Source organism: Pan troglodytes, chromosome 6, assembly GCF_028858775.2.
Source record: "Pan troglodytes isolate AG18354 chromosome 6, NHGRI_mPanTro3-v2.0_pri, whole genome shotgun sequence".
Classification (NCBI taxonomy): domain Eukaryota; kingdom Metazoa; phylum Chordata; class Mammalia; order Primates; family Hominidae; genus Pan; species Pan troglodytes.
In genome coordinates, this window is record NC_072404.2 from 132859754 (window position 1) to 132882399 (window position 22646).

The 22646-nt window shown below is 36.2% G+C and overlaps 1 protein-coding gene across 1 annotated transcript in view; it reads left to right on the plus strand.

Annotated features, from left to right (window-relative positions):
- Positions 1–1690: 1690 nt before the first annotated feature.
- The window catches only part of CFTR (CF transmembrane conductance regulator), a 183074-nt gene continuing 162118 nt past the window's right edge, over positions 1691–22646 (plus strand). Inside the window, 1 exon segment of the mRNA NM_001079917.1 lies at positions 1691–1875. Coding sequence (NP_001073386.1) covers positions 1823–1875 — 53 coding nt within the window. The 5' untranslated portion in view covers positions 1691–1822.

Here is a 22646-nt window from a genome sequence, read left to right on the forward strand (position 1 = left end):
CAAACAACAGATTGGGAATGGGGAAGTGGATGTGGTGAGTTCAATCACATGTCTGGGAAAGTCAATAGTGAAGACAGAGTCTCACAATTTTTTGTCATAATGGAGAGATGAAAACACAGGTAGAGGATTTCAAACAACAGAGTGGATGGTGAGTTAAAAATGCTGAAGTTCTTTCCTGGTGTCTAACTTAATGCAATGTGGTTTATCTCTTTGCTCTTTTCTCTACTATTCAAATTTAGGATAATAAAGATTAAATGTTTCTAAATCTTACTTTACAATATCAAGAAAAAAAGGTATGCTTTTGCCCACTGAAGGGCAAAGCAGAGCTATGAAAACCTGCTGAACACATTCTTTATTTTCAACACAGGTTCTTGTCTTTCCGTCATGAAATGCACATTTTATTTGTACTGTATTTGGGTGACCACAAGTCAACAACAAGATAATTCACAAGACCCTTGCCTTAGATGTGTCGGCAATAAAGTAATCAGGCCAAAATTTTTACTTTCCTTTGAATTTTTCAATTCAAACACAATGTGTGCTTGCTTTTACACAGTAGCGTTCAGGGATTAGAGGGTTGGCTCTTTAAAAACCGTCAGAGACACAGGCAATCCTACACAAAATTCTCAGAAGGCAGGCGCCGACGCCTGGGAATGCCCAGATGCCCCTCAGAGAGTTGAAGATGGCGTTTCTCTGAGTCAGGTCAAAGTTAACACGTTACCTTCGCTTCAAAGACTGCTTGGATTCCTTTCGGTGGATTAGTCAAGATGTTTTGCTGACTGAGACTAGGAAATCTATAGGAGGGCGGGTTAGTTTACATTGTTCCTTGTCATTATCGCTAAAACACTCCAAAGCCTTCCTTAAAAATGCGCACTGGGCTAAAAAGGATAGACAAGGAACACATCCTGGGCCGGTAATTACGCAAAGCATTATCTCCTCTTACCTCCTTGCAGATTTTTTTTTTTCTCTTTCAGTACGTGTCCTAAGATTTCTGTGCCACCCTTGGAGTTCACTCACCTAAACCTGAAACTAATAAAGCTTGGTTCTTTTCTCCGACACGCAAAGGAAGCGCTAAGGTAAATGCATCAGACCCACGCTGCCGCGGAACTTTTCGGCTCTCTAAGGCTGTATTTTGATATACGAAAAGCACATTTTCCTTCCCTTTTCAAAATGCACCTTGCAAACGTAACAGGAACCCAACTAGGATCATCGGGAAAAGGAGGAAGAGGAGGAAGGCAGGCTCCGGGGAAGCTGGTGGCAGCGGGTCCTGGGTCTCGCGGACCCTGACGCGAAGGAGGGTCTAGGAAGCTCTCCGGGGAGCCGGTTCTCCCGCCGGTGGCTTCTTCTGTCCTCCAGCGTTGCCAACTGGACCTAAAGAGCGGCCGCGACTGTCGCCCACCTGCGGGATGGGCCTGGTGCTGGGCGGTAAGGACATGGACCTGGAAGGAGCGCGCGCGAGGGAGGGAGGCTGGGAGTCAGAATCGGGAAAGGGAGGTGCGGTGCGGCGAGGGAGCGAAGGAGGAGAGGAGGAAGGAGCGGGCGGGGTGCTGGCGGGGGTGCGTAGTGGGTGGAGAAAGCCGCTAGAGCAAATTTGGGGCCGGACCAGGCAGCACTCGGCTTTTAACCTGGGCAGTGAAGGCGGGGGAAAGAGCAAAAGGAAGGGGTGGTGTGCGGAGTAGGGGTGGGTAGGGGGAATTGGAAGCAAATGACATCACAGCAGGTCAGAGAAAAAGGGTTGAGCGGCAGGCACCCAGAGTAGTAGGTCTTTGGCATTAGGAGCTTGAGCCCAGACGGCCCTAGCAGGGACCCCAGCGCCCGAGAGACCATGCAGAGGTCGCCTCTGGAAAAGGCCAGCGTTGTCTCCAAACTTTTTTTCAGGTGAGAGGGTGGCCAACCGAGCTTCGGAAAGACACGTGCCCACGAAAGAGGAGGGCGTGTGTATGGGCTGGGTTTGGGGTAAAGGAATAAGCAGTTTTAAAAAAGGTGCGCTATCATTCATTGTTTTGAAAGAAAATGTGGGTATTGTAGAATAAAACAGAAAGCATTAAGAAGAGATGGAAGAATGAACTGAAGCTGATTGAATAGAGAGCCACATCTACTTGCAACTGAAAAGTTAGAATCTCAAGACTCAAGTACGCTACTATGCAGTTGTTTTATTTCATTTTTCTAAGAAACTAAAAATACTTGTTAATAAATACCTAAGTATGGTTTATTGGTTTTCCCCCTTCATGCCTTGGACACTTGATTGTCTTCTTGGCACATACAGGTGCCATGCCTGCATGTAGTAAGTGCTCAGAAAACATTTCTTGACTGAATTCAGCCAACAAAAATTTTGGGGTAGGTAGAAAATATGTACTTAAAGTATTTATTGTTATGAGACTGGATATATCTAATATTTGTCACAAGTAAATGATTCTTTAAAAATTGAAAGCAAATTTGTTGAAATATTTATTTTGAAAAATGTTACTTCACAAGCTATAAATTTTAAAAGCCATAGGAATAGATACAGAAGTTATATCCAACTGACATTTAATAAATTGTATTCATAGCCTAATGTGATGAGCCACAGAAGCTTGCAAACTTTAATGAGATTTTTTAAAATAGCGTCTAAGTTCGGAATCTTAGGCAAAGTGTTGTTAGATGTAGCACTTCATATTTGAAATGTTCTTTGCATATTGCATCTACTTTGTTCCTGTTGTTATACTGGTGTGAATGAATGAATAGGTACTGCTCTCTCGGGACATTACTTGACAGATAATTACCCAATGAATAAGCATACTGAGGTATCAAAAAAGTCAAATATGTTATAAATAGCTCATAAATGTGTGTAGGGGGGAAGGAATTTAGCTTTCACATCTCTCTTATGTTTAGTTCTCTGCATGTGCAGTTAATCCTGGAACTCCGGGGCTAAGGAGAGACTGTTGGCCCTTGAAGGAGAGCTCCTCCCTGTGGATGAGAGAGAAGGACTTTACTCTTTGGAATTATCTTTTTGTGTTGATGTTATCCACCTTTTGTTACTCCACCTATAAAATCCGCTTATCTATTGATCTGTTTTCCTACTCCTTATAAAGTCAAAATGTTAATTGGCATAAATTATAGACTTTTTTAGCAGAGAACTTTGAGGAACCTAAATGCCAATCAGTCTAAAAATGCAGTTTTCAGAAGAATGAATATTTCATGGATAGTTCTAAATACTAATGAACTTTAAAATAGCTTACTATTGATCTGTCAAAGTGGGTTTTTATATAATTTTCTTTTTACAAATCACCTGACACATTTAATATAGGTTTAAAAATGCTATCAGGCTGGTTTGCAAAGAAAATGTATTACAAAGGCTGCTAAGTGTGTTAAGAGCATACTCATTTCTGTTCTCCAAAATATTTCATAAGGTGCTTTAAGAATAGGTATGTTTTTAAAAGTTAAGTTCCTACTATTTATAGGAACTGACAATCACCTAAAATACCAATGATTACAAACTTCCTTCTGGCCTTCTGGACTGCAATTCTAAAAGTGTAAAAAACATATTTTCTGCATTAAGTTAGGCAGTATTGCTTAGTTTTCAAAGTGGTAGGCTTTGGAGTCAGATTATTTTGATTCAGATCCTACATCTACTGTTTAGTAGCTCTGTTGCCTGAGGCAGGTCCCTTAACATCTCTGTGTGTGACTTGACCTTTAAAATTTGGAGACTGTCATAGGGGTTAATCCCTTGAGAAAATGAATGTGAAAAGTTAGCCTAATGTTAACTGCTATTATTTTGGATTACCATATTTTCACATTCATCACAGTACATGCACCTTGTTAATATAAGATGCTCAATTCATCTTTGAGTATAATTTTGTAACTCTCAATCTGGATATGCAATGAGTGGGCCTGTATGAGAATTTAATTTATGAAAAATTGTGTTTCACATGGCCTTACCAGATATACAGGAAACACTCCACATGTTTCTATTGTATGTTGTTAAATGCCTTAGAATTTAACTTTCTGAATAGGATCCCTTCAGTTTGAGAGTCATAAAAGAGTAAAATTATTATGGTATGAGTTATAGATTGTATTGAATATCTCTTTATATGTCTAGGTTTTTTCATTGGAAAACCAAAAAAGTTTGGAAAAAAATCTAAGTTATTTCTTACTTTCTTAATTTTGTGTGGATTTCACATCAAGTATAAAATTTGAAGAACATCTGAACTATCATAATCCATATATATATATATATATATAATAAACATAATCTAAGAGAGAATTTCACCATGAAAAATTCAGGTAGTTCATGACTATCACAGCAAACAAGTACATTAAACTGAAACTTTTATGAAAATAACATTTATGAAATAGGAAGCTATTTTTAAACTAGAAGTGATATATTAGCATATAATTTATAATTCATATACAAGTGGGATTGATTTATAAATGGTCAGCAACAGAGATTGTGCTATTTAATTTGGGAAAATTTTTTAAATTTACATTTTCTCACAACTTTTAAGGTAGTTATTCAGTTTGTTCCTCTCTGTCTCTTCTCTCATGCCCTGAATTTTTCATATTTCGTTTAGTTGTAAGAGTGTATATCAAACCATGTGTCACGTGACATAACTTGAATTTTCGTCGTGATATCTGTGCTATGTCTAGGTCTATACTGAGGAATTGTGGGAACCCCATAGAATCCAAGTATACAGTGCCACTGATTTCTTACAAGGGATGTGGGGTCTCCTGTAAACTCTGCAGTTAGTCTCAAGTAAGACCAAAGAGTAAAATATTGTTAGGATCTAAGGTGGAAATTCAGCAAAGAATCACATAGTCTAAGTCTCGAGTTTAACAGTAAGATAATTTGAGATACTTTTGTAATTATTAAACACAAAGTAATGAGATATTTTAAAACAAACAAATACACCTGAATTTATATATCAGAATAGGTATGGTGGTTCAAAATAGCTATCTAATAAAAACCACACTCGTATTCTAAACATTTGCCTTTGATCAAAATAATTTTGGGTCTCTTATTATGAAATTGCCTTTCTAAATAATACATAAATTTCTTCTCATAAGTATATATTAGCCACATTATTTTATAGTTATTGTTTTATATTCATAGCTTGCTTTAGATTAAAAATTATATTACCCAGTCTGGTCTCTTGGACTTGCTTCCAAGTGACTTTTGACTGTATCACAAAATCAAATTCACTCTGAAAATATAAAGATTTTTCATCATAATTTCCTTTGTTAACAGCCAAGTGCTACCTAATTTTAGGTGTTTTCATTAAAAAAAAAATGCATTGCAAACTTTAAAGACAATTCTTTTGTTTGTTTATTTTTAAAAGACAGTCTCACTCTGTTGCCCAGGCTAGAGTGCAGTGACACAATCATAACTCACTGCAACCTCCACCTCCTGGGCTCAAGTGAGCCTTCCATCTTGCCTCATGAGTAGCTGGGTCTTCAGGTGTACAGGTGTGTACCACCATGCCTGGCTAAATTTTTTTTTTTTAAGTTATATAGAGACAGTATCTCACTATGTTGCCCAGGCTGCTCTTGGAGCTCCTGGCCTCAAGTTATCCTCCCACTCAGTCTCCCAAAGTGCTGGGATTACAGGCGTAAGCCACCTCACCCTGTCAGCCTAAAGACAGTGCTTAATGAAGAGAAATATAAGTGCTTTGAGCAATGGAAGTATAATTAAAATTATACTATGAAAGATTTATAAAGATGACCATTTTGAATGGGACCACACTTATTTGGTTATATAAATTATGATACACTATTAAAAATTCATCATGATGATTTTGTATTTACATTTTATTTCCATGTTTGCAATTTGTGAGGAAAGCTAAAATTATGGCTAAGCCATAAATATTTTTGCAGTTTGTTGAGGGTGTTTGTAAAAGTGTTGCCAAGGAAGACCAGTTGGCTACCCAAACAAGGGTTTAGTCTAGGTCTGATCAATACATACGCATTATCTCAGGTTTGTCTATCAGAAAAACCTTAGGTTATCCAAATCAAAATAAAATAGATGCATAAAACAAAGGCCAATATGTGTTGAACAGTTATATTGTGATATACAACTGCCAAGCATTCCCGATTACCATGAGTCCATTTAGTCAATCCATGGGCAAATGCCATCAATGAGGACAGCCCAGGGTTTCCATATTCTCTCTTGGCTTTACATCCTATAGGAATTGGAGGGGCCCACCTCTGGGATAGGAGCCCTTCTGTCTTGAACAATGTTATCTGAACACTAACAAATGTTGACTTTCTACACCAGTCCCTCAATAGTCTTTTCTATTTATCTTCCTTTTGCTGACCATGTTTTGTTATTACACAGTTGAGATTTTTCAGCTGGGAATCTGTGTTAATTTTGTATTAATTTTGATTAGCTTAACTCTCAGAGTTCTAAAAGTACCTCCTGTACCTGATATATGACAAAAATTATAATTACATTTATTTATATATAAAATATCTTTGTATATGTAAAGTATCTTTGTATATATAATTATATAATTGTTTCTTTTAGTTAATTTTGCAAATTTTAAAAAGTTCTCCTTTGTTTTGAAGTTTATTCCTATAGTTTTTTATATGCTAGTTAAATTATTAATCACTTGATTCAAGTAATATTCTTATATACTTATAAGGAATAGTGTAGTTTTAATATTTAATTCCTTGCTAAAGAGAGAAGTGGAATCTATTTTTCTTAGCTACTTCATCAATATTTTATGTTTGATGTGACAGTCAAAATATCCCTCAGAGCTAACTGTTACACTAGGGAAATCACGGTTTTCCAGTTTTCCATTTATGTTTTATGGGAGGGAGTGGAACTTAGTGTAATAATATTCAATACATAAATGTTAACACTTGTTTAAAGGTCCTTGAGTGAGTACTGCTATAAAATGCATTATTATTGCTAGTGTCATTTCACAAGAGTCTATAATTTCAGTGTGATAGAGCTACTATATAAGTATAGTATTGCAAAACCATCAGGAAGGGTGTTAACTATTTAGCATGCAGTTATGTGTTGGTTGTCAAAACGTTAAAAACATCTCTGACTCAGCAGCAATTTTGGCAATTTTGATCCTGCTGCATCTGTGTAGGGCATCTTCCTGGAGAAAAACCTCTGAGATGCAATGAGGTCAAAAGGGGAAAACAGACTATGATAAAGATCAAGTTGTTTGGAGATCTTGTAGAAAGATTAATTTACAAATATGTCAAGTGCATTATCCTGGAGGAAAACATTGCTATTTCTATTGGTTCTCTTCAGAGCTCTAGAATCAATTTACCACATAGTTGTTTCAGTGTGAAATTAGCATTACAAAGTGGCTTTACCGTAGGGCTTTGTGTCAGCAAAGAGCTTAGGCTTCTTTTAGCAAGAAGCTTGTAAAAATTTAATTTACTCTTAGATTGCTTGATGTAGAGAATTACATTCCTACAGAGCTCTGAAAAATCTTTTTTCAGAGTTTTTCACAGCTGTATTCAAGTTGCAAGGCTTGTCAACTTTGCTATTTTTCTGTGCAGCTCTGTTAACTTATTATCTTTTGACATAAATTATGATTTCAAATTGTAAAGCTCTGGATGTCAGGGCCTTTTCTAATTTGTTTAGTATGATATTCAGACCATTTCTAGACTCTTCCATGGAACAATTTAATAAAGATTTTTTTGTGATGTTAATGAGTTCATGGTGATCAACCCTAGAGACCTGTGTCTATTGTAGATCGATGACATTCAACAGTCCTGCAGTGCTGGCGTCATTTTGATAAAAAGGGGTCAAAGCAAGTGGGACTGTGGGCAGATTTTTAATGCTTAGAACAATTATTCCATCGAAGTTTTCTTGTGTCCCTTCTGCCTTAGCCTTTGTAGGATAGCATGCTTGCTAATTTCTTGCTCATGGGGTAAGGAAATGAAGATTTTTGCTAGGTCCGTAGGATTATTAGGACTCTCAGGCCTGAAGCTATGCCTGGATATAGCCAGAAAACTCTCCCATAGCTTGCTCCAAGGAGCTGAGATACAGCAGTACTTCCTTTGTAGGTCATGATTCTGGGTAACTTGGAAGATGACCTCATTCATATTCTGTATTCTATGTGAGACGTTAAGAAGGTAGAGGTGGCCAAGAAGGAAATTGTTGCTGCCTTTATGGAACAAATTATCTGAAACCCAGCTTTCTTGAGGGCTTCATAGAAGTACTCAACTGGGGCACTTAACCCAGTCTAAGGCTGGTCAAGGAAGGCTTGCTGGGGGAAGTGTCTTTTGTATTCACACCTAAAGGAGGTTATTCAATAGAATTATCCAAAGAGGGTAGGGATGGGCTAGGAAAAATTTAAACAGATAGTGTGGAAGACTGACAGGATAAGTAAGCATGGCACCTTCAAAGTATCCTGAGAAGTTCCCTATGACGGGAACATAAAATGTGTGACAGAGATTTGTGGGAGATGGGTCTGGAAACTCTAGCAGGGGCCAGCTCGTAAGGGGGCTTTGTAGGCTTTGTTTGGGCTTTATCATACTGGAAGTGAAAAGCCATGGCTTTTAAACAGGAGAGGGACATAATCAGTTCATATACTGTTGCAGTTTTGTAAAAGAAAAGATGAGCTGAAAGAGTGGCCATGGTGGAGGTGGGTGGGGTGGGGGGGAGGGGGCGGGGAGAGAGAGAGAGAGATTTGAAAGACATTTAGGAGGTAAAATCAACTGGTTTGGTAATCAATTAGTAGTTGAAGGTGAAGGAAAGAGAAGAGTTAAGGATAACATCTATATTTGTTGATTTGGATAATAGAGGGGACAGTGGTGCTGCTTATTGAATGAGAAAATTTAATCGGAGAAGAAGGCATGGAGTAGGAGTGCAGACCTATGTGACTCTACTTCTCTCAAAACCAGAAACGGAAAAGATGTATATGGCTCAGGGTTAGGTAATATGGTTATTTGAAAATGTATTAAAGTGATTTAGAGCTTAGTCTTAGGTCAGAGATATAAGATGTCTGAGGTGACAGTTTTATAAATATGTAGAGTGCCCACTTGTTTGGCCTTATTGTAGCATAGTGTGACCTGAGAGTGTTAGGAAGAAGCAGCTGAGTTCTAGGGACAGTACTGGTTAAATTCTACTTAGAAATTATACTTACAACTCTCCTATATAACCCTCCTATATAACCTGCTAACTGATGTCTGAACCTCCTGATAACTTCACTCCTTTAGGCAGTGCTTTTCACATCATGGGACACAACGTATGAGAGATCATAGAAATTCAATGTGATATGAAAATCTGCTTGGGACTTCAGATATTGTCTCCAGTGATTGAATAAAAATAGGAGCTCACCTACTATGATGAGGTTTCTGTGTGTGTTAAAAGAAGGTTTTCATTACTTTTGAAAAGGTTATGTATCCTTGTTTTATGTTAAAACTTTGAGCTTTGTTAAATATGCAGAGTTCTCTTTCTTAGCATGGCCTACAGAGGTGCAACTACCTCCTACCTGACTTCACATCTACTCCCAAATGCCTAGTGAAGGCTTAATAATTTCAAAAAGGGACTCTAGAATTTCATTTGGTACCAGTCAGACAAATATGTGAAAATTAAGCATTATAGGCAGAATCCCAGGGGTACTGACAGCTGTGTTAAGAGGTGATTCAAGGGCCAAACCTTAGAGTCCAGCATTGGTTATGGGTGTGACAAGAAAATGAAGCCTATATTGGCTGGGATTAGCAACCACAGTTCTAGAGGAAGCAAGGTGGAGAAGCTATATAGGGGGCTCCCTTTGTACGTTTTATTTATTTTAAACATCTCTATAAACTCTAGAAATTAAAACAACAATACCAACACAAAAGCATCACTTTTTTGACCAAAGACCAATTGCTATACTTTTTTGTGTAAAGGGCTAGATAGTAAATATTTTCAACTTTGTGGGTCACATAAGTCTCTGCAATAGACAATATGCAAACAAATGAGCATGGCTGTGTTTCAATTAAACTTTATTATGAACATTAAAATTTGAATTTCATATAACTTTTACATGTTGCAAAATATTCTTTATTTAAATTCTATTGCAATATGCTTTAAAAGATACAGTTTTTAGTCTTTCTAAGTTTAAAATAAAATCTAGAAAAAATTTTAAGTCTTTTATAACTGAATAATTTTAAAAGTAAGTGAAACATTTAGACATGCAAAATGGACTTTTCAGAAGAAAATGGTAGCTTAACAGTTATTAGATTATTGTCCAGAATAATTTTTGACTTATAAGCCTCTGTTGACCATTTCATTGCCTCTTTTTTTGGAATATGCATCTTTTAATGTGTCCTTCAAGACAAAGCCCCTATCTTATCTATCTTGTGTCTTGCATTTTCCCAGGGCAATGTTTTTCACAATTTTTTAAAAAAACAATACTATAATCAATTTTCAAATAAAATTTTCCATGGGACCGCAGTGTATACAAATAGCAGTGACAATAAAAGATAATAACTCTCCCATAAATACAAAGAAACAGTTAACCTAGTGCTCTAAAGTAAAGGCTACAGTGATTTTATATAACATTTATATGTAATTTTCTTGATCCTACATGCTTGTGTTTTTCACAGTGTTGCGTTTCTGAAATCGAGATGCCTTTTATAATTGATGTCAAAAGAAACTTGTCAGCCACCAGGCCCAGGAATAAGTTGTAATATGGGAACTTAGCAATACATAAAGGTATATATACTCCTGTGACCTCAGCTGAATTATTTGCATTGGTTGCATCCCACAAGGTTGACTATTAAATAAATTTAGTTTGTTGCTTGAAATTTCTTGGGATAAATTACTTTGTGATCTAGTTTTGAAAAAAAAACAGGTAATATTTAGTCTGAAGTTTGTCTGACATACTAAGCAATGTAATTAAAGTAGAAGTCACCTAAGCTCAGCACTTTATTATGCCTTGAAATTATACTGCCTGTCCTACAGGTGAAGGTGTTATGAATGCAGTTTGTCACTGTAACTCTATTCATAGCTCTGAAAGGCTGAGAGTGACTCAGAAGAATATTTTTGCTCTGAATATGAAGAACGCTTAGACTAAAACTTTAATTACGATGCTGAAGAAGAAAGTGGTAGGTGATTGCATGAATAAGTACGTAATATTGTTAATTTCTAAAAACTGTGTATAGTTAATGTAGTGCTTCTTTTTGGAAAGGCTATTGTTAAATTGATGGTAAATTCTATAACCAATATCACCTTAAAGCAAGTACGCATGATAAAGTATTATAAAACCATGATATATCATATGTGGCTTATTATTGTTCCCTGAGTGTTGTACAACTCTGTTATGCTGTGATGAAACCTCATGCAAACAGGTATGTCAAAGATATGATGGGCTGTTAACTGAGCTTGGCCCACATATGGTGTAGTGACATGCTCACTAATGCAGTGCAGAGATAACCAATAACAGATCATAACAGGTTTAAGTATGTTCAAGGAGATGTCAGCAGAAGCTTTCCTACATAGTGAATACTAAACAAGCCTGACAGCCCAGGATCATGTTCGGATCAATCTAGTGTGCTAAAATTAACATATAGTCCTACATTTGAGAATGTGTGATTTTCTTGGTTCCTATCTATAAAATAATATTTTAAAATACATACATTTCAAATCAGAAGTTGGTGAATTCACTGAAATATTTCTAGAGAACACTAGGTATTGGGGCTCACAGTGTGAAAACCACTGACTTAATTCTTCCCGCATCTTGGTTGTTCGTGATCTTCCTTTGTGTCCCTCATTCCAGCCATTTGTATCCTTAGAAAATGATCTCATATTCTACTTCATCTTTATCTTCATTGTCAACTGTCAGGTAGCAATATATGATGGAAGAAGCATGTACTTTGGAATCAGACAGACCTGGCTGGAATCCTAACTCTGTCACTTATTAACAATGTGATCTTAGGCAATTTACTTAATCTCTCTGAACCTCAGCTACTCTCATCAGTACAATGAGTTATCCTTATCTTTACATGGCACAGTATTATTATGATATCAAAAATTCATTGAGTATTTACTCTGCATATTAGTCAAGGTTCTCCAGAGAAGTAGAACCAATGATACACACACACACACACACACACACACACACACACAATTTATTATAAGGAATTGACTTACATGATTATGATGGCTAACAAGTCCAAAATCTGCAGTATGGGTCAGCTGGCAGGAAACCCAGGAGAGTCAATGTTCCAGTTTGAGTCCGAAGGCAGTCTGTTGGGGAATTTCATCCTTCTCTGGGAGGCCAGCCTTTTTGTTCTATACTGGCCTTCAACTGATTGGATGAAGTTCACCTTTATTAGGGAGGGCAATCTGCTTTACCCAAAGTTTACTGATTTAAATGTTAATCTCATCCAAAAACACCCACCCAGTTGACACATAAAATTAACCATCACTCTCTGTAAGCACTTTCTATGCATTAAGTGATAGCAAATAATGCCAGACATAGGGTGTCTTTAATAAATGGTAAGCACTGTTATCAGCAACAATAGGATTATTATAATTAGCACCTTTTCATCTTTCTGTCTGGGCTCTGAGAAAGTACCTCTCTTCTCTAAATTTATCCCTCCTTTCCTATGAATTAGACCCAGTGCTTTCTCTGAATTATGAAGGTCACACTCCTACAAATGCCCCTTCCCAATTCCACATCTGTCGGCTTTCTTTGCCATTGACTTTTATCTCTAGCTTTTAAATTTACAGGCATATGTCAGTTAACAATGGGAATGCGTTCTGGGTAATATGTCCTTAGGCAATTTTATCATTGTGAGAATACTATAGAGTATACCTACACAAGCCTAGATGTCGTATAGCCTACTACACACCTAGGCAATATGACATAGTCTTTTGCTTCTAGGCTACAAACCTGTACGGCTTGTTACTATACTGAATACTGCAGGCAGTTGTAACACAGTGGTATTTGCATATCGGAACATGTCTAAACACAGAAAAGGTGCAATAAAAATACTATGTAGTGATCTCATGGGACCACCATTGTATATGCAGTCTGCTGTAGACTGAAATGTCATGCAGTGCATGACTGTATCTTAAATACTCAAAAGTATCACCTTTGTTTGTCCCCTTGTGTGCATCATCCTAACGTGGAATTTCTCTGTTGATTAGGGCCAGTGTATTAGTTTGCTAGGGCTACCATAACAAAATACCACAAATTTGGTGGCTTAAATAACAGGAATTTATTATCTTATGGTTTTGAAGACTAGAAGTACAAGATCAAGGTGTTGGCAGGTTTTTCTTCTAAGGGCCATGAGGAAGAGTCTATTCCATGCCTTTCCCCTACCTTCTGGTGGTTTGCTAGAAATCCTTGGCATTCTTTGACTTACAGAGGCATCACTCTGATCTCTGTTTTCATCTTCACATGGCATTCTCCCTGTGTGCCTGTCTCTGTGTCCAAACTTCTTTACTATTAATATAAGGATACCAGTCATATTGGATTAGGGTCTACTTTAGTGACCTCACTGGAATGTTATTACCTCTGTAAAGATCCTATCTCTAAATAAGGTCACATCCTTAGGTACCGGGGGTTAGGACTCAAACATACCTTTTTTTGGGGAAACACAATTCAACCTATAACAATCGATAACAGTCTTTAGGAGCAGAATGTGATATGGAAGTAATTTGAGACCATAAAGTATATACATGTAGGGAGTTAATCGATGAAACCTTTTGAAAGCCATATATACCTCATGTATAGTGGTCCATAAATAGCATGGAGACATTGCAGAGGATGTTAAGTGATATGATACAGGAACAATCCAAGAAGGTCATAAGAAAAAGGACCTTTTGCTCTTGAGAGGACTGAAGAATGACTTTCCATTTATGAAATTTTGGTACATGTCCACTAAAAATAGGATGAAGGCCAAACTTAGGAAGAATATTTTGATAATGGAGAAGGTTGCATATAAAAACATTTTATTGAGGACAATTAAATAATGTTGGCTGGAAGTTTTAGGATGATCATCTTTAGGACTCAGAAAAAGAGAAGAAACATTATTAAAGAATGGTCCCTGAACAAGTATAGGCACCCTCACATTTGCATTGCATTTACTATAGAATTGAAAAATGTTTTGACCTTTTTTTTTTGGCTTTTAATATATTTGACCAAGAGTAACAGCTAAGCAATACCTATTTGCAATCAGTGTCCTCATGTGGGCTCTAAACATATCATGTTTGTGTAATTAATTGATTGACCCATTAATTTGTTCAATTTCTGCTCTGTTCCAGGCACTGAACAACATGATGGAGATAAAAGATAAATATTACACCTGCCTTGTCCTCAAGAAGTTAGTCTTCTGAGGGAAAGAAATTAGCAAACAAATTGTAATCTCAGTTATGTGCCATGTTCCATGCTGGGCACAGGGGATACAGTAGTTTAAAAAAAACACAAGATCTATAAGGTGTTTCTTCTTGTGGACCTTACAGTCTAGGGTGCTTGGAAACATGGGGCATTGGCAGACAAGTTAATACACATTTTGTGGTAAAGGCTCAGGTAGAAGAAGTACAGGATAGAATAGAGCACACCATGGGGAATTAATCTAGACTTCAGAGAGGCTCACACATACATAATTTATGTGTGACTATTTCAGTGCATTTGAGGTTTCTTGGAAATAGAGGTTAGGTTTTATTTTAAGGAAGTTACCATTTTTTTTTTCAGTGTGATGTGGTTGAACCAAAGAATGCCATGCCCAGTGATGGTAATAGGATAATATTTTTAAAAATTAAGAGCCACCTAATAAATCAATAGTTTCATTCAGCGGGAGCTCCTGCAGAGTTCAAAAAGAAGAAAGTCTGGCACAGCGTTTCCTTTAAAGTTCATTTTCCTAGAGTGTTAATGGAAGCAAGAGATTATAACATTTTGAGGTCAAAAAAATTCTGAAATGCCTATAAAAATGATTTTCTCCAAATTATCATCATTTGTGCTTTTAATGACCTGATTGCAAAGATGAACATTTTGAATTCTTAAATTGCTTATTAGGATTGGTTAATGAATCAATTATCTATTACTGTATGTTTTGCTATTGGAAAAAATAGCAACTTAAGTGTTTTTGCAGACCTTTACTTAGGTATATGTTGCTTTTATGAAAAAAAAATGTAAATATTAAGTAAAAGGGATTTAAAGCAAGGCTTTTGAGGTAGAGTCTTATTAATTCCTTGGTAAACCTTGAGCCAATTGTTGTCTATGTTCTCTCCCTCTGTCTTGCTCCTTCCTTCTGGGATTCACTGTGGGAATGGGGGATTGTTAATCTGGGGATGCTGTCCAATCCTGCCTCTCTCAAGCTTTGCTATTGATCTCCCTCCCAGTGATAATAAAGCTTGAAGAAAATGAAAGTAGCATTAGTATTGGTCCTCAAACTCAAGAACAGGATGAAACTTAAATCTTGAGTCATACAATTGTGTCTACATACTGCTCCCCAAAAAGAGAAGTAAAGAAGATGCTAACTTTCCTTTTTAATTTGCAGTACTTAGCAATTTGTTTTCTTGAGGGTTAAGTAATAACAGTGGAAGAAAAAAAGGGTTAAAATGCCACCAAGAACCCAATTCCATGTTTAGTTTGAAAGTGGGAAATCAGCTGCCACTGGGAAGTCTGAATCCAATGCCATGATGTTCTTTGAATCCTTCTGAGAAATAATCATGTGTAGCCATAACATACCTGTATAACAGAGCAGAGAACATAAACAAATGAAGGTGAAGGGAAGATTAAGACAGAAGAGAAAAATTCCAGAATTGACTGATCATTTTTATCTGTTTAGGTGATTTCAGGCAGAATCCTAGAGACCAACTTTATCACAACTGAATTTTAAAAATCACCAGCTTTGTCATTGTGATGCAGCGTCAGTTTCAGTATTATCCTTGGAGTATTAATTCTTAATCATCTTCATCTTAGAACATTTCTGAGGTCACTTCTAGTCTCTATTTCACCAGTGAAGAAACAAAAATCCCCAAACTATATCAGGTGGAATTACACAGTATTTTTTTTTAATTTTGGGGAAAGTCGATTCAAGGCAGTAACTTGCAAGCTAGTGTTAGAAAGGATTTAATAAATAGTGGTTTTTCTGTACACATAGTGAGAGGTCATTACATCATTTGGTTGTTGAAAGTCATAAGGATGTCTAGCATGCGCTTTGCCTGTAGTGGTTCATGCCAGGCAGATTCCTGACTCTATAACCCAGAGCTTATCAGAGGATTTATGTCCCCAAAGAGAAATGTCACCTCCATCTTTCAATAAACACTTTAGCAAAGAAAAATCAAGTACTTTAATTCCAGATCTTGAGTTAATTCCAGAATAACAACGATGGCTCGGAAAAATATGGGTATTTCTGTCAAAGGACAGAGAAACCTAGTAGAGAGTATTTACTTTGGGTCCTAGTGATGGTATCTGAACAAGCTAGGTGAACAAAGAGCCTCAATAAGGGATTTTGAGGTCTAGAAAAAGAGAGGAAATACCAAATAAATGGAATAATTATAAAATAAATACCAGCAAAGTTAAATCAATATATCATGTGGGAGATATCCTTATATCACTCATGTGATTTCTATTTTGTTCCTATATTAGGCCAAAGAGAGGTGGAACTTGTTTTCCTTTTTCCCTCTCAGCTACAAATGGACATACTTAAAACTGTTTCTCTGCTTCTGTTCTCTAAAATGTGATTGTCTAACAGTAACCGTGATGACGTTTTGACAGTTGCACAAGTTTCTTTAAGCTTTAAAAATGCCAGCCAGTAACCCAGTGGCATTTCTACTATAAAATCTTAAGGCCAATCCATTTCCCCTCTTCCTTATTTTCTTGGTTTCAAATATATTTTTATTGCCAATGGAAATAAAAATCCTAAATTAGAGAGCAATGGCATCCCTTGTCTTGTGAATAAAGAGCTCCTAAATGTGAACTTATACAGGATGCAGCAATTTATAGGGTAGTTAATCATTCTTCTTTCTAGCCAGTTGTTCCAGCTACAGTTTTGTGGCTCTTGTTAGTGGCTTCATTCCCAGATAGAATAAAAATCAAACCAAAATCCTGGAAAGGCACTCTGAGGATGCTTCTCTAAAGTAGATGGGCATCAACTATAAATCACAATGCTTTGTTTCCTCTGTTATGTTTCAAGATGGGCGGGATTTTTTTTTGTAGCATTACTTATTATTGCCTCTCAAGTGCTTGAGTCTTTGAAATCCAAGTCATGTGAGTGAATTAGATACAGCTGTTAGAAGTGGCCTTTCAATGCCAATGGTACACATTCCTTGGTTTCTTTACGATACTATTGCTCTTACAACTTTTATCTGAAGTCATAAATTCATAGTTGTCCCAGAAGTTAAGTTCCTTGCTTCTAGAGGACAGAAAACAAACAATTTACACAACTCATGGTGCATGTCACCAGTCCTTAGATCTCATGAAATATGCATGAAATCTTAAATCACTTGCTGTAGCCACCCAGCCATTAACATATTTGAAGGACTTTAGTGTATCAAAGTCAGGATAATGAAAATTTTGATTTCACCAGTTCTAGGAGTGAAAAATCAAATGTTTAGTAAAACTTTCTAAAATTAACACTGACAGTTGATTTCTGTATGCTGTTGTTCTTAATAATACCTTTATTGAGATATAATTCATATTCAAAACAACTTACCCATTTAAAGCATACAATCCAATGATTTTTTAGTATCTTCAAAAAGTTGCCTATCACCATAACCAATTTTAGAACACTTTCATCACTGTAAAAAGAAACTCCATTCCTATTAGCAGTCATTCCTTATTCCAAATCCCCCTGCTCGCCCTAGATAACTACAAATGTACTTTCCATCTCTATAGATTTGCCTCTTCTGGAAATTTTATGTAAATAGAACAAAGTGTTCTTTTGTGACTGGCTTATTTCACTTAGCATTTTTTTTCAAAGATTCATCCCTGTTGTAGCGTGTATCAGTGCATCATTCTTTTTTATTTTTTTAGAGACAGGGCCTTGCTCTGTTGCCCAGGTTGGAATGTGCAGTGGCATGATCATGGGTCACTATAGCTTTGAAGTCATAGGCGAAAGCGGTCCTCCCACCTCAGTCTCCCGAGTAGCTGAGACTACAGGCTTGCACCACATGACTGTCTAATTTATAATTTTCTTTAGAGACAGGGTCTTGTTATGTTGTCTAGGCTGCTCTCAAACTCCAGGGCTCAAGTGGTCCTCCTCCCACAGCATCCTAAAGTGCTGGGATTATAGGTGTGAGCCACAGCACCTGGCTTGTATCATTCTTTTTATTGTTGAATAATATTCCACTTGTAAGAATATGTATTTTATTTATCCTTTCCCCAGTTAATAGATATTTCGATTGTTCCTAATTCTTGTCTATTATAAATAATGGTGCTATGAACATTTGTGTACAAGTTTTTGTGCAGACATCCATTTTCCTTTCTTTTGGGCATATACCTACGAGTGTAATGGATGGGCCATATAGTAACTTTATGTTTAATATTTTGAGGATTTTTCAAACTGTTTTCCAAAGTGGCTGCATCATTTTAAATTCCTTCCACCATTGTGTGAGGGTTTCAATTTCTCCACATATTTGCAACACTTACTATTATCTACTCTTAAAAATTGCAGCCATCCTACTGGGCATGAAGTGGTATTTCATTGTGAGTTTTTTTTTTCTTTTTCTTTTTTTCTTTTTTTGCTAATGTTTGTGGATTTTCTTTTCATTTTCTTGATGGTGTCCTTTGAAGCACAAAAGTATTTAATTTTGATAATTTCCAATTTATTTTTTGTTATTGCTGTTTGTGCTTCTGGTGTTGTATCTAAGTGTATGCTACTTTAAAAAATTAGTTGTAATATGGCAAATTGGATACATGTGTAGGCTTTGGTGTCACAATCCTAATTTTAAAATTCTAACTCTGCCCTTGACAAATTAACTAATTAAGCTTCCTTAGCCTCAGTTTCTCAACTGTAAGTTGGAGATATTACCAAGACCTACCTCTTGAATTGTTGTGGGGATCAGATGAAATAATGTATGTGAAATATTTAGAATTATGCAGGTCTATGGTAATGAATACTAATGTTAGCTATCATTATTGTTATAATCCCAATAATAAATTCTGGTGCTTTGAAAATTAAACCAAAGCCAAGCAGTTGATATGAAGAAGCATGTAATAATGTACAGACATAATGCTTTGTAGACAACATTGAATTTGGCTCTCATGAACATCAGGAATAGTGGTCATGGTAGTTATTATCTCCAGCAGGAACTGTAGCTGAGAGATCTTCAGAGCTTTTTCCAAGGTGATATCACTGGGAAATAATAGAGACAAGGTTACAAGCTAGGGCTGTGTTTTCTTCTTAAAATCTTTAGTTCAGTTTTTTTCAATAACAGATTTGTAGTAGGCATCAGGTGACTGGGGATTCGTATTCTTCAAGTTGAAATATTACCTTGTTGAGAAAGAAACCATGTGTGAGACAACCATGTTGAGAAAGAAAAAGTGATTTTATAGAAAATTAATATTGATAGTGAGCATTATATGAAAATCATGAAGTTAGAACATATTTGGCCAGAAAATTTACATTAATAGTTACCCATAGCAATTAATGCATTATAATTACACATACCTTTTCTTTAATGAAAAAGAATTCTTTCCTTCCAAAGTTATGCATGCTATTGTTAAACATTAGAGAATATAGAGAAGCAAAAAAGAAAATATCTTTTTTGATATTTTCTTAATATACATCTGTTCCTAATAATGTTTATAGTTTAGAAGCATTGCATGAAATGGGTAGATCAATTTTCTATTTAATGTTTGGATTCATTAGGTACGAAGTTAGCGAATTAATTTCCATTAGAGTGCCTGTATGGTTGTAAATCCTGGACCTCCAGAAGATTTTTCAGTATTGGTTTGTAGTCTTTTGTTTAGCAGCAAATAATTAGTTCTCCAGAGCTTCTGAAATTAATTGACCACTTTAATGGTGTTTACCTACCTAGAGAAAGAAAAAGAACTTCTACAAGTCCCTTGGTAAAATTAAGCCTCATGAACAATTAACTCAAATATACACAAGGCTTGTCTTTAGCGAGCATATACTCCCTAAAGTTGATTAAGCTGACCAAGTGATTATTGCTTATAAATTCACCATTTTATGGAGAAGAAGCAAACACTGCTAAATACCTTGTGGAATCAGAGGAGGGGAAATTAGTAACTTGACCCCAATACTGCGATTTTAAATTGAATTCTTGAAGCCTACAAGTTTTACACAGGACTTTAGAGAGCTGGATAGTGTCACTTTGTCAAGTCTTACTTTTACTATGATTCTTTGAGAAAAATACATCTGACTAAATAACTCTGAATCTAAATTGGATAAAATAAATGTGACATTCAAAATGTTATTTATGATTTTAGAAAAATATCCTTATAGACACTAGATGAGTTTTAGTCTCAAATCAATCCTCCCCATCATAGTCACTTATCAAAATAACTAAAGCAAAGTGGTAGAGCTGTGCTCTAGAAGTTTGGGATTTATGATCACAATCTTTTCCAATGAGTCCCCTCTTTCCTCTGCCTGTCTTCAACATTTGTTTTTTTTTTTTTTTGGTTAGGACTATCCAGATTGTGTGGCCTATTTCAAACTCATGGCAAATACATTGGATGATCGTAAATTATCTAATGTATTTGAATTTGTCTACACAAACTAGAGTAATTGCTATTAATTCCTCAAGTGTTAATTATTTCATGCAAAAAGGAAAAAGGCTATTAGTCTTTAAGTGTATTAGTATGTCAGTATTTGGGAGAAGTGTCATGCAATTAGTGGTTTGAATTTGCTATTTTATTTTATTACATTTTATTTTATTTGCCTAGTCAAATAAAAAGTAATGTTAAATACATGGAAGCATGATTGTTTTCTACACTAAAAATCATTTTGACTTGAAAAGATCTGATATCCATGACCTTCATCTGAAGTTTTGGCAGATGAAAATGTCAGATGCGTCTGTTGGATTAATAAAAGGCAAATGTCAGATCGAAAAATGAGTATAAGCTTTAATTATATGACTTTAGGAGGATATGTTATGAAAATCAAAGCTTTAATAGTGATTATAATTGGCAAGTTCTTTTTTTATAAGGAATTACAAGTCACTCTATACAAAAATTGGAATTTTTGTCCTAAGAAATGAAATTTACTATAGTTTCATCTGTATGTGTGTGTGTGTGTGTGTGTGTGTTTAAAAAATCAAGTGATAGGGCTTTTCCTCAATAAAATCTGAAATCTCTTATAGTTAAGTGAACAGAACAGTGTATCTAGGATGCTAGACTTTTTTTTCAAAGTTAGTTTAAAACTTATACATAGTAAAATCTGTATGCCTTAGGGATCTCTGTTTGCTATCCCATAGTGAATGATTAATTAGCTTCTGTTAGAAATAGTCAGAACTAGGCTGGGCGTGGTGGTGGCTCATGCCTGTAATTCCAGGACTTTGGGAGGCCAAGGCAGGAGGATCTCTTAAGCCCAGGAATTTGCAACCAGCTTGGGCAGGCTGGTGAGATCCTATCTCTACAAAAACAAACAAACAAACAAACAAAGGACAATAAGAAAGAAAGAAATAGCCAGAGCTTTGAACAAAATTTCTAAGTAGACCAATGTAAAAGTCTGTCGTCAATATGTAGTGGCTATGAATGGAGGTTATGAATGAAAGAGAAGGATAAGATGAACTAGAGGTGAGAGGAGAAGACAGCAGGCCCAAGTGAAAGGCAGAGCCGAGTTTATTGCTTTTTGGTTATTCCAGGTGTGTCTGCTTTGTCTCATGAAACACCTGGATGATCACTGATTTCTAGTGGAAGAAATGCTGAAAAGTCCTTACTGTGCATTTAAACATTCTAGGTTTAATATACTCAGTGTTTTTCAAAAGAAAGGGTGGCTGGAGTTTTGCACTAACTAATATTTCATAAAGTGTCTAAGTATAGATGTCTGGTTTTTTTTTGTATTTCTAAGACTGGCTTGAGGTAGGCATGGAGAATTCTTTGATGGGACATAATTTTCTTCCTTGCTTTTTTTTTTTTTGAGACGGAGTTTTCCTCTTGTTGCCCAGGCTGGAGTGCAATGGCACAATCTCGGCTCACCGCAACCTCCGCCTCCCAGGTTCAAGCAATTCTCCCGCCTCAGCCTCCCGAGTAGCTGGGATTACAGGCATGTGCCCCCATGCCTGGCTAATTTTTTTTGTATTTTTAGTAGAGATGGGGTTTCTCCATGTTGGTCAGGCTGGTCTCGAACTCCTTACCTCAGGTGATCCACCCACCTCGGCCTCCCAAAGTGCTGGGATTACAGGCATGAGCCACCGCGCCTGGCCTGATGGGACATATTTTTCATTCAATTTTATTGATTTAACCTCACAAAATAAAATATTTCCTTAAGATGACTCTGTGGTCATTGTTGGGCAGCATAAGCTTAATGGATTTTAGTTATCATAATTTACCTTAAACCCAATTTGTATTTCAGGATATAAATAGAGGTTTATTGTAGTGAATCTTCCAGGAAATACTAAGTGATACTAATAATTATAGATGGTGAACTTAAGTCTTTATATTACTGAATTTGTTTGGTTTGATGATGCTAGGCTCTGGCATTCTTGCTAATCAAAACGATGTGTCATGGTGTAACATAACTTATTAAAATGGGCACAGATAACACAGGAAGCTTTTTATAAAAGCAGCTCACAAATTGTGTTA